The following is a 16,354-nucleotide window of genomic DNA, read 5'->3' on the forward strand; positions in this document are numbered from 1 at the left end:
CAGCCAAGTGTAGTTAAACAAATATGCACTAGTCACTACTCTACCACATCCAATCCAGAAGATAGTGTTACTGAGAATCTGAGTCAGGCTTTAAGGCCCTCAGCTAGGGAACCGAAGTTCCACAATAATGCCCCTCGGAGAGCTGCAAGGAGAGGAAAATATGAAAGCACTATGCAGACAAAATTTATTGACATTTACAGCGTACCAAGCAGCATAAAGTACTAGATTAAAGTTCGACAATCACAAACGGTTTCCACAATCCACCAGATTAAAGTTATAGTTGGGAAACAACTAACAGCAAGAGGAGCGACACATAATTCAACAATTGCATCATAATAAGAACAACATCATCGTAACAGGATTTAGCTGCCAACTTAGGCTACCGGTGGGCGCAGCACATGGTCCTGAGATGTGTCAACGGCTGCTGGTGGCATGAACTGCCACATGGCTACTCCAGGGTAACTGATGATAGGCACCAATTTGTTGCCTGCACCTTGGTTTTGGGTAGCAAATGCAGCTGGGATGGCTGGAGGCAAAAAGCCAGGTTGTGGGGTATTCATTGTCTTTAGCTGCTGCTCCAGCTTCTCCTTCTCAGCCTTTAACCTTTGCTTCTCATCACGAAGCTCATTCTTTTCAGCCTACAAACATTGGTAAAGATACAGATAGGCTTGATTAATTAACCATTGCCTTAGCCTATGAACCTTGGGTCAGCAACTAAACATTTAAGTCCCTTAAAATTGAACCAAGTTCATCAAACAGATAGGAATCGTGTTCAACCCAACATATTGGCAGTCACATATGAGTTACAACAAAAAGAACTAAATCTTACTTTCAGCTCCTTGATCTTCTCCTGGAGATTCAGATTTGAGTCTTTCAGTTTCTGAGCTTCACCTCTTAGCTGAGTTACCATACGGACAGCATCAACCAAAATAGCAGCTTTATCTGTTTTGGGAGGCCTTCCTGGCTCGAGAAGAGCACCCAATTCCATAAACCTAGAGAGCCAGTGAAAGCAGTTACCAGAGGTAAACAGTGGAAGGGAGAACCAGCAATGTGAAACAAGCAGAAACAAAATTACTTGTCATTTAGCCTGTCCCTTCGTTGTTTCTCCCTGCATGCTTTGGAACTTGAAGGAGCACATGGTTCAGTTCTGCATCTGTTAAGTGTATAAAAATGTGAGACAACATATTATTGGGAAGAATTGAGCGCTTGATTAAATAGTGCTTTTGGCCATCTAGTTTATATAAATTTGCATCTTCAGAACCCATCCCCACCCTGAATTTCTCCTTCTTTCGCGAAGTGTTATGTACTTCTAACCTCAAATGTAAAAGTTTTACCAAATATTCAGAAACAATCAAAACAACCTATATACACGAAATCTTCTTACCGCTTTTTGGATCCAGCTTCCTTCTGCAAATCTGATTCTCCAAGAGATCCGTCAATCTCCACACTACCAGTAGATAAAAAGCACAAAAATAGATAAGTGATAATGAACAGTGATACTCGTAATTCTTATGTGAAAACAAGAAAGGACAGAGAGACAGAGAGAGGATACACATAATACTCCAAAATGACTCTTAGAACTTGTCAATATAGTTCAAATTATGTGGCGTGTGCTAATTCCATGCCCATTACCTCTGCAAGAATCCAGCAGGAACATTGGGAATAGTTGTGACGGTGAAAAATGTTATATTGGGCTTTATATTGTGATCAGACCGTAAGTTGGTCATGAAGATTAGTCTCCAGTCCGATAGTGTGTGATAAGACTTGGTTTGTGTTGGATGGAACAGAGGATCTAGGAGTTGGCAAAAACTTTGATGAAAGCAGAGGTGGCAAAAGAGACTTGAAAATGGCCTTGGCCAGCATGCTGGTGAAGGCGGCTTTTGTATCACTGTCTTCCATTAGGATCATTGCTTCAGCCATCATTGTATGGTCTTGAACAGGGCCATTAATAGGAAGAGCCACTAAACATCAACTGGGTTTTTGGAGCTGGTGATGCATGCACTTAACTACATATTCAGATGTTCCTACCCAAATGGCCATGGAATATCAAGTTATAACGTTGAACTTAGGGCCAATGCTTCTACTACCATCTCACATGGATTTGAACAGATCCATTGAAGGAAAAGAACAACTAAAAGTCAACAGGTTCACGAGATGGCATGGATAAACATAACAACATATTCATCTGTTCTAATTCAAGGTACTAAGGAACATCAATGTTTTAAGGATAAGTTACAGCTACGTCCCTGAAGTTTGGCATAATTACGAATATCGCGTATTATTTGAAAAATTACTAATACTCCCCTTACATGAAAAATAATTATATAGGCCCTATGTGGCGAGGCGGACATAATTACTTTACCCTTACCGAAACTTTTTTAAAAATTATAAAAAAAAATGTTTGAAGAAATCTCAAAGACAATTGAGGGTGGGCAAAATAAATAATCCATAGGAATACTAGCCCATAAAAATTATTTTAGAAAATTCTAAAAATTATATAAAATTATAATTCATACACCACAAAAAAATGGATAGAAAACTAACAGATGCTAATGGAATGTGCTCGTTGTTAGACGGATATAAAAATCATAGGATATTTGTAATTTCTCAAACAATAAGGAGTTATTCGTAATTATATCAGATCTTACGGAACGGATTGTAATTTACCCAAGTTTCAGTGTTTAATTTAGTCGATTTCTTGTCTTCATGCACCATTACAATTTTGCAACTGGAAGCTCCTGTTGGCAATCGCATTGATGACTTTTGATAGTTAAAGGGGCCGGAGTAAGGCAATTTCATAGTTGATGGGGTCGAAGTTATAGCAAAGCTGCTTTAAGGGTCTTACATGATTTTTACTAGATAATTTTCAAACTACTAGGCAACAAATGAAACAAAAGACAGGAATAGAGAAAAGAAATAGAAGTCAACAAAAAATTAGAACACCCATATGTGGGTATTTGTCCCCGTTGACGTGAGTTATTATAATTTATTTGTTTATAGTTATTTGTTGAATCCATGTATTACTCAAAAGAAAAAAAAAATTGCACGGTTGAAAAAACAGATACCTAAAACCTAAAGAAAATCCTAAAATGATTAAGCACCTCAACTAATTGCCATCCAAAAGGAAACAGGAACTCATATCAAAGCTCAACAAAAGCTCGCAACATCAAGAATAACAAGAATAACAAGTCAACAAAACCAAAAAAGGCCAAAGAGAACCGAAAACAGTACCTGGCATTAGACGAGCCATTCAAGGCTTGCATGGGCCAAGACAACCCAGAATTATGAGCAGCGAAATTGCCATCATGGACAGCGATATCCTCGAACCCGTAATCGTACAGCCAATTCGTGTTTTCCGGGGAAACCATTTCCAATCAGAGCCCGGAAAAAGAGCAACCGTTTCTCAGACAAAAAACAAAAAAAAAACTTCAATTCATCAAGAGACAAGGAATAGTGATTGACTTCTTTGGAAAGGGTTTCTCTCGCGTTTGAGGGATAACAGAAAATGCAGAGAAAATTGGATTTGAGGTGAGTTGAAAGGGGGAAAAAGGGAATCTGAAAGGCGCAATTTCTTATTCTAAATTATTTGGATTGGATTGTTGGTTCGATCACTTGATGCAAATGGGGATTAGGGCATAATCCTGCAATATTTATATAAAAATAAATAAATAAAAGAAGATTCCCCCACAAGAGCACGCGACAGTCTGACGCACTATTATCGGTACACAACAACTGGGCCACCCCATATAGCTTTTCTCCAAGTCAATGAATGGGCTCTAAGCCCATTTCCATCATTGGGCCTGAGCTTCATCACTTCTCCAGCCCAAAATCAGTCCTCTCAATTCCTCAATAATGTCATGTTTTTTTTTAGACAACACACTCATGTCATATGTTCTGTTTACATCAATTATATTTTTGACAAAAATGTAAAATTACTTCTAACTAAAAAGTAAGAATAGTTCGTGTAATGAAATTGAAGTTTTTTTTTTTTGCGGGGGGGGGGGTGTCAATGCATAATTTTAAAAAAAATGGGTAGTTTGTATAAATAATATTGACATTTCTGATCGAAGTATGTTAATCCGAAATCCAAGAGTGATTTGTGTAAACAGACCATATAGATCATCATCCCTAATAAAAATTAGTGAATTATCAAAAATTTCAGAAAATATTATTTTAAATTTTATAAGATGTTAAAAAATTGGTGCTTAGACTTAGACTGTGTTTGGTTGACCTTATCTATAAGATTTTATAAGATCATACGCCTGGTAAAATATATTTTTTTATTTTATAAGATATTGTATTTTAGTTTAAAAATAAGTTATTGAAGTGTTTGAACAAAATAAAATTATTAAAACTTGTAATATGTTACTGCCAGCAATTTCATAAATAATTCAAAGAAAAATTAACTAATTCGATAAAATAAGTTGTGAACTCCTTACATTCAAAGAATTTATAAGATCCCAATATTTTTATTTTTGAACTTTATAAGCCAAGTTACTAAAGAATTCACTACACATTTTATAAGATATTTTAAAGAGGTTATAAGTGCAGGACTCATGTTCGGTAGCCAAATAAAATGAACCCCTAAGAAATAGCATCAAGGGGCAAAATGGTCATTTTATACAAAAATTGATTACATTATGTGCTTTTTTATCTAATAAATTATATTGGAAACATTATAAATATATAAATAGTAAAAGAAATAAACAAGCATTTCGAGTGAAGCATCCAACTTTCACAAAAGGGCCCTCTCACCTAAAAATAAAAAATAAAAAATAAAAAGAAAAATGAGATTTATTAAATATTAATATCTTAAAAAGGGTAAAAGAGTAAATAATGGAAAAAGAGAGTGGTTGGTGTATTTGGTTTAGGGAGATGGTAGCTTCACATCATCTTGAGAAAAGCTGAGTTGTCAAGTTGCTATTGGTTGACGATGATGTGGAAAAGAGTGAAAATGAGTGGGTCTTAAATCTTTACGAATATTTATGACTACTTTATGTTGGCCAGCTTAAAATGCACCTAAATGATGAATGTATATGTATATATATTCGGTCATGCTGTTTTACGTCTGCCTATTATAAATAATATTTTATATTTTAAATAAAAATAAAATATATTAATTGTGCAGTTAAATTAATATAAAATTTGATAAGTTGAATAAATTACCTTTTGAGCTTTCGACATCTGTTGATCTAGGTTGAGTACATAAACGAAAGGATTATATCTGTTGAACCTGAAATATGTAAAAAATATAAATTTTAATATAAATAAAATATTTTATATTATATAACATACCAAAAAATCCTTCATGCATGTATCTCTAAGTTGGTATCCACTTTCCACACGCCTATTAGTAGATGACGAAAAGAAACGATGTGTTATGTTGTTGTATCATTGTCAATATCCACGTTTTGTATGTTTTCCGTTGAAAATAGGTGGTTTATGCACAATCGTGTCATGTCTTCTCTACCATCTACTAATGTATAGTATGTGTTGTAAGCCCCAATCTGTGCTCGTACGCACTTTACGGGAGATTTGATGCAGGATCATGTCCCGAGAATCTAATATTTTGGGAATGTTTTGTCTCATCTCAAATTAAATTGATGTGCATTTAATATATGTATAGATATATATAAATTTTTGAAAATTAGATACCTCATCATCTTGCATATCATTCAATATATTTCTTATGATCCGAACAGTTATTCATATTGTACGGGTGAAGTTATGCCCATGGCTCCACATGGCATGATATGGTGTTGCTGAGAGAAAACGGTCATTATTTATTTGGACTTGATCCATATATAGACTTTCAGCATCAAGACTATGGGAAAATTGAAATGATACGCGACCAAGCCCAAATTTGTAAAATGATGTAAACTTGATTAGTTACTGAAATATTATTAAAAAATATCTACCTAAAGTGGCTATAGTTACTGTTACTTGTAGCAACCGCAATGCACCACCAATTGTCGTTTTGCCTTCGATGCTGGCATGGCATAATTTCTGATATAAAAATGCCAAGACAACACTGCCCCAACTGTAGTTCATGTTTGCACTTATTTTCTCTAATTTGTAAGATATAGTAGGGCTACCAGGTTTCCAGATGAATCAAGGGCACATCAACCCTCCTAAGAAGCATTGCAATGAAAAGTGCGTATTGTAAAATTTATTATTTTTTTGGAAAAATAATTTTTATTGACAAACAATAAATAAAATAATAAGAAAAAAAATAATATACTTTTCACACATAGGGACAAAACGGTCTTTAATCAATTACGTTTATATACAGTAGAAGTGACTTTTCTCCAAACAGTATCCAATTTAACCTTTATTTACTTTTATTTTTTTTTTACAAATATTAATCATTTTTGATTTTACTACAACTTTTAAGTTTCTCTATAAAACTCACTTTTGTAGAAGTAAAATTTTTACAAACATCCCATAAGTGAAATAAACATTAATTTTACCAAGAAAAACATTACACAGAGTGTAATTAAATGAATTGTTTTACTGTAACACGTTATTTCATGTACTCCAACAAGGTATGTAACGTCATTGGTCCGTGAGGTCCACTTCACAAAAAAGTGTACCCCAATGTGTTAGTTTCACAGTGTCAATGACAAACACAATCAAGATAATTAGAAGGATTAAGACAACCTTAGAATTGAACTTCCACATCAAAGTTTTACTTATATCCTATGTGGGTTTTCATGCTCCGATTTTGATGTTTCCTAAAGGAAATCTTGTCATAGTCTGCACTAGCAACAGTTCAATCACAATCACCAATCAAATTCCTTGTTTTTTCCACTATGGATGGCTGCATTTCTGTCATTTCTTTAACAATCAGCCTTTCAAGAATAATGGCTTTTTTTTTTTTGTTTTCTTTGCTTTCACATGTTTGTTGGTTTATCCAAGTTCAAAGTATCGGTTAGTATTCTATAATATAAATCGATTTATGTCTCGAGATTATCGAATGCTATTTGTTGTTCTTCGAATTTATACTATATAATATTGATGTGGGGCTCGATATCAGTAAATGGAATAATCAAAACTTTTTAAAAATTGATGAAAGTAATCAAATACTCCAAGCAAGGGTGGCAACGGGACTGGTTTGGATGGACCCAGTCGAGTTCTAATTCTTAGGATTCATTATCTACCCCTGTTTTTAATTTTTTGGACACAAAGCAGCCCCATTAGGGGCAAGTCCTACCGAGTTCGGGTCTAATTGCCACCCCCAAATCCAAGTATTCGTGCATTCTTTGTCGAAGACTTACCGGTCAAAATTCAACCTGGTGAGGTCGTCACTTATCTAGACCAGACCATCCAATTTGTCTCCAATCTACACTGCATAATTACACAATTTATATTGATATGACTACTTCAAGTGGATCAAAATTGTATATATCACAGTCCTCCATCTGTCAACTATGTTCGATTAACTGCACTTATTGCAATTCTTATTATCCTCGAACGGACTTATCCAAGTGTATTGAGTGTTAATTTATTATAACTCTTCGAAGATTAGGATCTTGACTTAAAAAAATTTTATTATCGATTTTAAATTATATTTCTCGTATTATAATATTATAAATCGTATCGAGATACAAACAACAACGGTAACATCTCATAACAATATAATATTAAAATTATAATAGAATAATTATGTGGATAATAATTATGAAGGATATGGTGATTTTGAAGCATGTTGATGGCCTTTACTCTTTTCATGCCAGCATAATAGTGATATAAAAAACCTGAAATTCACTGAACAATTCACTTAATTACGTGATTGTAACTGTGGCGAATAGTGCGCCTTTTGAAGTCGCTATCTATTACTACTATCTATTTTGCAATCTTTCGACTTATAGGCATGGTTCAAAGTACCGACTTTGGTTGATACTTGTTTTAAAGGAAAAAATATAATTTACCCCGTGTGATACTTGGTAAGGGGATAATCTGCTTCATTTTTCATAACACATAGAGTAATTTATTATAAAATATTTCACTGAATTTTTTTTTTTCTCATTTCACATATCACAATGGGACAAATTGTATTTAACCCCTTGTTTAAATAAAGGTTTAATGCTCGATAAAATTAAAGTTTGATAATAATATTTAGGGTGAATTGCATAACCTCCCCTGTGTTTTAGAAAAATAGGGCAAAAGCCCCTGTGTTATTTTTATAGGCAAAAAACTCCATGTACCTAAAACTCCCTGTATTATTTAACAGGCAACAAAATACCCTCTCTCTGTTAGCTAAATTTTTAAAATACAAGGGTGTTTTATACAGTTTATCCTAATAGCTAACTTACTTATCTCTTTTTAAGAGTTAATTACACTTAGACTCCCTCTAAATATGAAATTATTTTTTCGCCCAAAAAGGTTACGAAATTACACTTACACCCCCTACAAAAATTCTCTGTTTACACCTAACCTCCTTCCGTTAGGGTTTGGACAAAAAATGCAGATGTCAACAAAAAAATTTACATAAAATTTTAATTTTTGCTTCGCATTTGACATTCTCATGTATATTTTTGTACTTATAAGAGAATAAATGTAATATATATATATATATATATGAGATAAGGTTAACATTATTACATTTTTTTTCCTTTATAAGTATAAAATTATTACATGTAAAATTAAAATTTTATGTATTTTTTTTTAATATCGGCATTTTTCGTTCATATCTTTTTTTATATATATATTTTTCATTCATATTTTTTTTTATAATGTCAGCATTTTTCGTTCATACATGTAAACGACGAATTTTCAAAGGGGGTGTAAATAAAAATTTGAAATTTCTTTTTGTGAAAAAAATATAATTTTGTATTTTCAGATGAAGTTTAAGCGTAACTAACTTTTTTTTTTTTTTAATGAGTAGTAACTTGAATGATTATGTTTTTCAATAATTTCAGTATATATTAGCTTAAATTGGTGTTATCATCCATAATATTCCAATTCAGCATAGTAGACGATATTATCCCAACACTGCAACTATATTCCACATTTCTAAGAGATTTAACCTTAATATCCTGAGTTGAATAAAATAATACAGATTCAAGTTTCAACTCCTAGAAAGAAATAAGTCCCACGTTAGGATAGTTCATTAGCTCTCCAACCCTGGAAACCTGGCAACGATTTGCATATACTCCACATGCTCTTTGGTTTCATGAAGCTTCTGCCCCTTTTTTTCTGTCTCTCTCTTTTCAGTTTTCAAAAGTAACCCAAATTCTGGTTTGCTGGATGGTTTTCTGAGTTTTGACAGATGCATCACTATGTTTTCTTGTACTCTTTGAAGGTTGTTTGTCGAGGAAAATCAAATTTAAAAAAAGAATTTGATAAAATAGAAGAAGAATGCAGAAGGCGTTTTTCGGTGGACAAAAATGAAACAGTGGAGGAATGAGAAAAGGAAGAGAGAGATGAAAAATGAAGAAGAAGAAAAATCAGAAAAGGAAAAAAGAAGACAGAAGGAGAGATTTCAGATTTCTCTTTCTCATCAGAATTGGGCTTCGTTTTTGTTAAATTGAATTGGGTTGATATTTTTCAATATTTTTTAGACCCACATTCTTTGGGCTGATGGACCTTTTGTCTGATAGGCGGCAAATGCTGCCGAATGGGCATCTTGACATCTGCACTGGTAGTATCCTGTGGGCTCACCGAGCTGGACATGTTTTCCAAGCTTCGTGGACCTCTTGTCTTGTGGGCTGCCAAGGCTCCACTCTTGGGCTTTAATTTTACATGGCCTCAACCACTTATTGGGCTTCTGGTTTTGTGTAGGCTTTTTTTATCTTATTGAACAAAGCATTATGTACATGCTTTTTTTTATTTAGAAGGGACGGGATCCCGACATTTCCCCTTTTGTTTTTTTAAGAAAAAAAGTTCTTGATTGTGTTGATCCATTGCCCTGAAATAATAATATCCCTTATACGCAATATCTTCAACAGTTGTTATAAGGTAATGTGAATTCTATCAGCTGTTCATGTAATGAAGATGAAAACAAAACATAAAAATTGCAGTAATTATCAACACAAGAATATCTTGATAAATACAATTCAACGAGAAAAGGGTTGAAGCCCTCTGGTATAACTGATACAAACCAGTAAGTATTCTCTTCCACTGTACAAATTACAAGCAAATGCAGTTAGATGTGTTTTTTCAATTATCAGTTAAAAATCAAATGCCATGACGATACAAACACGCTTTCACTATATCTAAAATAATCATGCCATCAAAATTTTAGCCAAAGCTCAAACGAGAATCTGAAGTTCTTAGATTCGTTTGACGCCTTGGGATCCCAATCTCACAAGCATTTACTCTTGCTGCAAACCGCAGTGAACAAAGTGATTCACCCACGGATGAGGGATCCGGTGAAACATTCACAAACATTAGAGTCTTCGAATCTCCGCCTAAGCAAGGCTGAACGTAAAAGAAAAAACAAGAAAGTATAAGCATCGGGTGTATTCATTAGGCAAAACAGATAAAGCCACTATGTAACTAGCATGTGATCCAAGTTTAAATAGTTCCATTATGATTACAACCTTTTTCAGTAGGCAAAAGACCATCACCCTGATGCCGTCCCATGATATGACTTGCCATTAGAAGGAACGAAAGAGGGTCTCTATTAAAATGTCAATGAGCTTAAATTTGATGCTTTTTATCGGTATAACCCCATGGAAAAGTGAATGTTAATCCCAGTAAAAACAAGATAACTTCTTCAGTGTCTAACTCAGCACAAAACAATAAGTAAAATCTTCCACTAGCTTTTGTTTTGTTGTAATTAGGTCATGTTCTCCATAAAATCCTCAAAAGATATGGATGAACAAACTTTTTACAGGATAACAAGATCAACAAATACCTGGAGAAGGTAGGTTAACTTGGAGTTTCTAAATGGCACATGCTCCTCTTTCTTCGCCAGAGCAAATATGACATCACTCAGTGACGACAAACTCTTATTTATGGCCTGATCAATTGTTCATTAAAAGAAATAAAGTTATATAATAAGCCAAAAGTAACACCAAAAAACTGCAAGAAGAATTAAGGTAACTCTTTTTTTGATACCTGAGTTTCTTTTAGCCGATCCCCAGTCGACCCACTCTTTGAGAGACGCTCGCTACCAGCAAGATCAATTAGATTGAGTACACCTTGTACTTGTTGATCAGTGCTCTAATGCCACAACAAACGCACATCACAATATGTGTTAGCAAGTTTCAGAACATGACAAGATTGGAGTTATGACATCGAGAGAACTTGCAAACACGGAGCAAATACAATACCTCATTAACACCCATTATCCTCAGAGTGAAGACAAAATGACTCCTCGAAGACTGTTCATTCATTTGAGTTTTGCCTACAGACCTAAAGAAATGTCAAAGAGAACGAAAACATCAATACCATCTCTTAGTGAGTAAAGCACAGAGTCTAACAGAAAGTGACAGTTGACTGAATTCTGAACTCAAAACAATTAGGTAATAACAAAATCAAAATTTGATACAAAACATAAAACTGGAGGCTAAAACATTTGAGATAGTGTGGGGAATTACTTCAAAGTAAGAAGGATCATAACTTGTCAACACAGAGTAAAGGGTATAATGTTATTACCTGCTCTGTGCTGCTCGGTCTAAGAGATAGGACACCTCCTTGCTACTGCGAACATCCACAATTGTAAGATCAGAGACATGGGTGTTGCCATTTGGATCGTGTTTAATAGCATACTGCTTTCCAGAATTTTCTAATCGTGTTGCATCAAAGCTTGATCTGTTTGGGGATAACAGGTCACGTATTGTTTCATTGTATATTTCGAGCATTGACACCTGAAAAGAACATAATATTAAATGTCTTTTTTAAAGAGGAAAGTGTAGCACAGACAAGAGACCATGACATTCAGAGCCAAACCTGCATCTCGTACTTCCATCCTTGGGCTTCAAGAATTTGCCTCGTCTCAAATACCTGCTCTAGTGACCGTGGAATCAAACCTTTTTGATCTGGTGGTCCTGGCTTGCCCATCATTGTATAAGTCTTTCCAGAACCTGTTTGTCCATAGGCAAAGATGCAAACCTGATACAATGCAGTAAGATTAATATAGTGTGTAAATGAGCATAAGTATGTCATCCCTATCAGTCTAGCCAATTAAGGTTAGGTAAGTTCAGTATAGATTCCATCAATTATTTGCCCATTTAACTCAATATCTGAGCAACCAAATAATTTCCAACTATCAATGGTCTGTGTATTGGTTATTAACTAACATATAAAGTCCTCAGCAACAGTTTTACATATTATCAACTAACAAAAACTGCAGAAATGAATTGGTGGCGATCTCATCGAGCAAATTAAATTCATCAGCCAGGAAATGGATTTTCTTATGGAGTTCTTCACAGTAATCAACCTCAACTTACATCACAAGAATATTAAAGGCCTCTAAACTTATGAACATATGATTTTTGAGTTTGGGAGGAAAATTATATGACCTTATAGCCATCAAGAGCACTCTGAACAAGCTGTGATATCTCCACAAAAACATCTTCTTGGGAGTCATCAGGCATAAACACTTTGTCGTAAGTGAAAGAGTGCTTTTGCCCTTACGAAAACAGAAAAAACATTAAATCAGGAGAAAATCACCGGTGTGGAAACTTATTAGTAATAACGTATTGGGGAGGGGGTTGGGTGGCTCACCATTTTGTGTCAAATCAATGCCTCGACCCAGCACTTCCATCGCTGTGGGGAATGATACAACTTTTGTGTCAGTACCAACTCCATCATCAGACAACAGGGGTCTCACTCTACAAAATACACGTATATTCCCTTTCAACTCCTGTATTAAGAAAGGATTCACATTAAAATGATTTCATTTATGAAAACTTCCTATAAAATCTTCAACTAACGAATAATTGCAAATAAATATTAAACCAGATATATGTAATTGCACAGAATTTATGTGCTAGAACTGGTACCAGGATAGTGTTATGCAATTTCTTGCGAAGCTTCTCTCCTTCTACAATTTTTAAATCTGCGTCAGCCAGACGACTCTTTAAATCATGAATCAACGCCTTTTGCTCCTCAAATTCAGATCTTGTTTCCATTGCTGACATATTAGAAAGCTAAAGAAGAAAGGAAAGAAAAAAAAAATTAAGAATTAAGTACTTGCACTAAGATTGAACAGTAATATCCCACGTTCTAAATGTAATAGTGACATTCCAGTAAGTAGAAACCATAGTGCCAGATCAACAACCTGCAGTCTCTTTTCTGCAAAAGCAAGCTGCTCCTGTAGCCGTCTTATTTGCTCACTTTGAGACAAGCAAGTTGACTGGCAAAAATAATATACAAGCCATTAATTAATACATTTCAGCTATCAAGTAGAAAGAAGGGTTTGAGACAAACCTCCAGTTCATTTGTCTTAGTGGTCAGGCTATCCAACTCTGCAATGGATTTTCCAGTACATTCCTTGTATTTAACTAATTCAGCCGATAAAGCCTGGACCTGTAACAACTGGCAATCACGGTCTTCCCTTACTTTTTGCAGTTCACCTCTCAAGCATGCAACTTCGCTGCCTAGAGCTTCCTTCTGTTTAATTGCCTCATCATGCAGTGCCTTTCAAGATCAAGCATGAATAGGTGGCACGAGTATCAGACCGTTGAACAATAGAGCAAAAGCAGTAACTTATAATCATCGACATCATATAATGAATTTCAATATGACACAAGTGCTACAGTTAAAATTTATCTCGCGGCAACTCATCCACATAGCTGCAACTTTGACATAGGAGCAGAAAGACCATAAATACCTCGAAATGCAATAAAAGCTCCAGACCAGGCTCCCACTACCTAAGAACTATAGTCCAATTGTACATAGGGAGCAGAATACAATCCATAAATTGGGATGGAGGACAACGAGGCTACTAATTTTCAGCTAGAAATAATTGTTAAAAGCTAGTTTGAGGTCACTGAAGTTACTAACAAAGCAAGCTTGAAAAACATTTAGGGTAAGAAATTTTTCATGCTTGAGCTCGAATCAATAGGTGCAGAAATGATGGGAAACACTAAACAGAGAAGAAGACCAAGCTATTCAAGTTGAACTTTCAAGTGGATTAAAGCTCATTCTAATTTGGCTCATTAATATATCAATCATTCTTATATGCAACCACTCACTTACACCCGTATTTGGACATTACTTAGTGTGTCATGTGAGATGAAAGTAGAGAGCTATGGCAGAAGTCAAACAGAAACTAAACGAAAATTACTTACTCGTGACAAAGTAAGCTGCTCTTGAAGTGAAGTATTGTGTCCCCTCAACTCGCTCAGATTTTCCACCACAGCAGCCTTTTCTTTCCCAACACGCTTGAGTGCATCATTTGTCGTGTGAATTTCAGATTGAAGTCTACTATTGTACTGCTGCAAACTTGCATTGTACTCATGTAACCGCTTGTACATATCATTAAGTGACTGCATCTGCAAAAGGCACACAGGTCCCCATGCGACAATTTTCAGTATGATATTCGGCTAAAATTGATTGGAAAGATGCTGTCTACTTTGTGCATTCACTAATTACCTTCTGGTTGGCACTAGCATTGTCTTGTTGAGTTCGCTTTAGCTCTTCCGAGAGGGAAGCTTGCAATCTCTCAGTAGCTAGTCTAGAGTCTCTCTCTTTACTCAAAGAATCCAATGCTTCCTAGTAATTTCATTTGAGAGTTTAGTTCTTCAAAGTGCAAAACCAAGTAAATATATCAGAAAACCAGCTGCATTTGATGGATCTTGGGTCCCATACCAATTTATCAAACTCCTCCTTTGAAAACTTTTCCTGCAGGGCCTCCAAATTCTTTCTCAATTCCACAATAATTGAATTCAACTCATCTTCCTTGGCCGTCATCAGAGACTCTAAAAGAACAGTAACAAGAATATCAGGTTCTGAAAGTTCGACAAATATAATTTATTTCTTAACTAGAACATTCTTAAGCAAAAACAGCACAAGAAAGAACAACTATTACCCATATCAATACACTTCTTTTCTGCTAATTCCAACAAACTTTTCTGTTTCTCCAGCTCTGTAATATAATTTTCTTGAAGCTGTTGAAACCACTTGATGCATTGCTTAAGCCTTTTAATGTATTCGGCCATTTGTTCACTTTTTTCCTACAGCAAACACCACAACACAAAATAATGTCATTATAACATTCAAGCTTGCAACTCATTTTCAGGTGAACTAATTGGCAAATCCTTAACCCAGAAGCACATGAAATCCAATATTTCAATTGAAACTAACACATCCACTTTCACATACCTTGTAATTAAATTTATTCTTAATTCTCAGCCTTTCATTTAGCAATGCTTCAACATCCTCTTTGGTGAACCCAACTACACCACAATCAGAACCACAATTGCTTGGAGGCCCACTAGTCGGAGGCAGATCTTGGCCCCCATTCACTACCGAAAATGCTTGCCGAGTTTGAGTCCTTGTCACAGTGTTGGGCGGCATTTTTGTGTTTCCAATCCTTCTCCTCTTATCTACTGAAACCTCATCAACACTGTACTTGCTCTGTAGAAACCAGCAGCACCCACAATAAACATAAAACAGAATATCATAATTTTATGACCCAAAAGATAATTAGCCATATCATTGACCCTGAAGAATTGAACAAGAAAAGGAAAAAAAAGGCCCGCAACCTTCAGAAGACAGACCTTCTAAACCTCGCCAAAACTTCAACATCCCCATATACACACATCAAAGGCACTAAAACAACAAAACAACGAAAAACCCACAACACAATCCCGAATTAAACTATTGTTTAAGAGATTCATAAAAGTTTCAGAGGAACTCACATTTGAAGGACTAGAAGGAGCCTTGTTCTGGTTCTTGGAAGCCATATGAATGAAGAGCGTCTGTATGTAGGGGTGGGGGGAAGAGAGAGAAAGAGAGTGAAGAGTCAGAGAGCGAGTGATGGACCGTTTCAAAATTAGTTGGTGGGACCCCGATATATTGCAATGAAAGCTAAGGCAAAATTTGCATCATTGCTTTGAATTGCAGGGATCAGAAAACAACACTCGACACAAAAGATGATGGGAATGTGGAATTACACACAGGGAAAAAATCTTGATTTGTTTAACCCCAATACAATACTAAAAAATTGGGAAAAAAGGAGTACAGTTATTCTCCTTTCCAGTTCGGTTAAAATGAAATTGAATTCGGATTGCGCTCTCTTCTCCACGACGAAGTAGACTGGTAATTTTGGTGAGAGGGTTTGGAAATCCGGCTGGAGATAGAGACAGTGTCTGCAGTGAGAGAGAGAGAGATTAGTTTTCGAAATTTTTTGAAATTGAACTCGGCGGTACCTCCAAAGAGATTCGTTGAAAATTAACTT

At 35.2% G+C, this 16,354-nt stretch overlaps 2 protein-coding genes across 4 annotated transcripts; both read right to left on the minus strand.

The window, feature by feature from the left end:
- Nucleotides 1-149: 149 nt before the first annotated feature.
- On the minus strand, nt 150-3,686 carry LOC105176729 (transcription factor ILR3). Its single transcript, XM_011099626.3, has 5 exons — nt 3,232-3,686; nt 1,385-1,447; nt 1,076-1,153; nt 830-992; nt 150-638 (listed from the first exon to the last, which is right to left on the minus strand). Exons 1-5 carry the CDS (start codon nt 3,366-3,368, stop codon nt 375-377), a joined length of 705 nt encoding a protein of 234 aa, XP_011097928.1. The 5' UTR covers nt 3,369-3,686; the 3' UTR covers nt 150-374.
- Nucleotides 3,687-9,997: 6,311 nt separating this feature from the next.
- On the minus strand, nt 9,998-16,278 carry ATK3 (kinesin 3). Of its 3 annotated transcripts, none has more exons than XM_088877128.1 (17): nt 15,816-16,278; nt 15,277-15,531; nt 14,984-15,128; nt 14,764-14,873; nt 14,548-14,667; nt 14,244-14,447; nt 13,381-13,590; nt 13,232-13,306; nt 12,954-13,100; nt 12,676-12,814; nt 12,471-12,580; nt 11,899-12,060; nt 11,605-11,816; nt 11,280-11,361; nt 11,065-11,169; nt 10,862-10,966; nt 9,998-10,422 (listed from the first exon to the last, which is right to left on the minus strand). In XM_088877128.1, exons 1-17 carry the CDS (start codon nt 15,858-15,860, stop codon nt 10,243-10,245), a joined length of 2,406 nt encoding a protein of 801 aa, XP_088733254.1. In that variant the 5' UTR covers nt 15,861-16,278; the 3' UTR covers nt 9,998-10,242. The 3 variants fall into 3 exon arrangements, with proteins under 3 accessions (XP_088733254.1, XP_088733255.1, XP_088733256.1); XM_088877129.1 differs by lacking the exon at nt 15,816-16,278 and adding an exon at nt 15,675-15,815; XM_088877130.1 differs by lacking the exon at nt 15,816-16,278 and adding an exon at nt 15,660-15,800.
- Between the last annotated feature and the right edge of the window lie 76 nt (nt 16,279-16,354).

This window comes from Sesamum indicum, linkage group LG13 (assembly GCF_026168435.1).
Source record: "Sesamum indicum cultivar Baizhima isolate 11 linkage group LG13, ASM2616843v1, whole genome shotgun sequence".
NCBI classification, from domain to species: Eukaryota; Viridiplantae; Streptophyta; class Magnoliopsida; order Lamiales; family Pedaliaceae; genus Sesamum; species Sesamum indicum.

Excerpts from the sequence above, each read along its gene's own strand:
- ATK3 (XM_088877128.1), bottom strand. The coding sequence starts at position 15,860 with ATGGCTTCCAAGAACCAGAACAAGGCTCCTTCTAGTCCTTCAAAT. Across the intron at positions 13,101-13,231 it reads TTGCAGAAAAGAGACTGCAG|CTTTCTAATATGTCAGCAAT; the intron begins GTTGTTGATCTG and ends TTTCTTCTTTAG. Across the intron at positions 11,362-11,604 it reads GACCGAGCAGCACAGAGCAG|GTCTGTAGGCAAAACTCAAA; the intron begins GTAATAACATTA and ends ACATTTCTTTAG.
- LOC105176729 (XM_011099626.3), bottom strand. The coding sequence starts at position 3,368 with ATGGTTTCCCCGGAAAACACGAATTGGCTGTACGATTACGGGTTCGAG. Across the intron at positions 1,154-1,384 it reads GAAGCTGGATCCAAAAAGCG|ATGCAGAACTGAACCATGTG; the intron begins GTAAGAAGATTT and ends TACACTTAACAG. Across the intron at positions 993-1,075 it reads AGGGACAGGCTAAATGACAA|GTTTATGGAATTGGGTGCTC; the intron begins GTAATTTTGTTT and ends CTGGCTCTCTAG.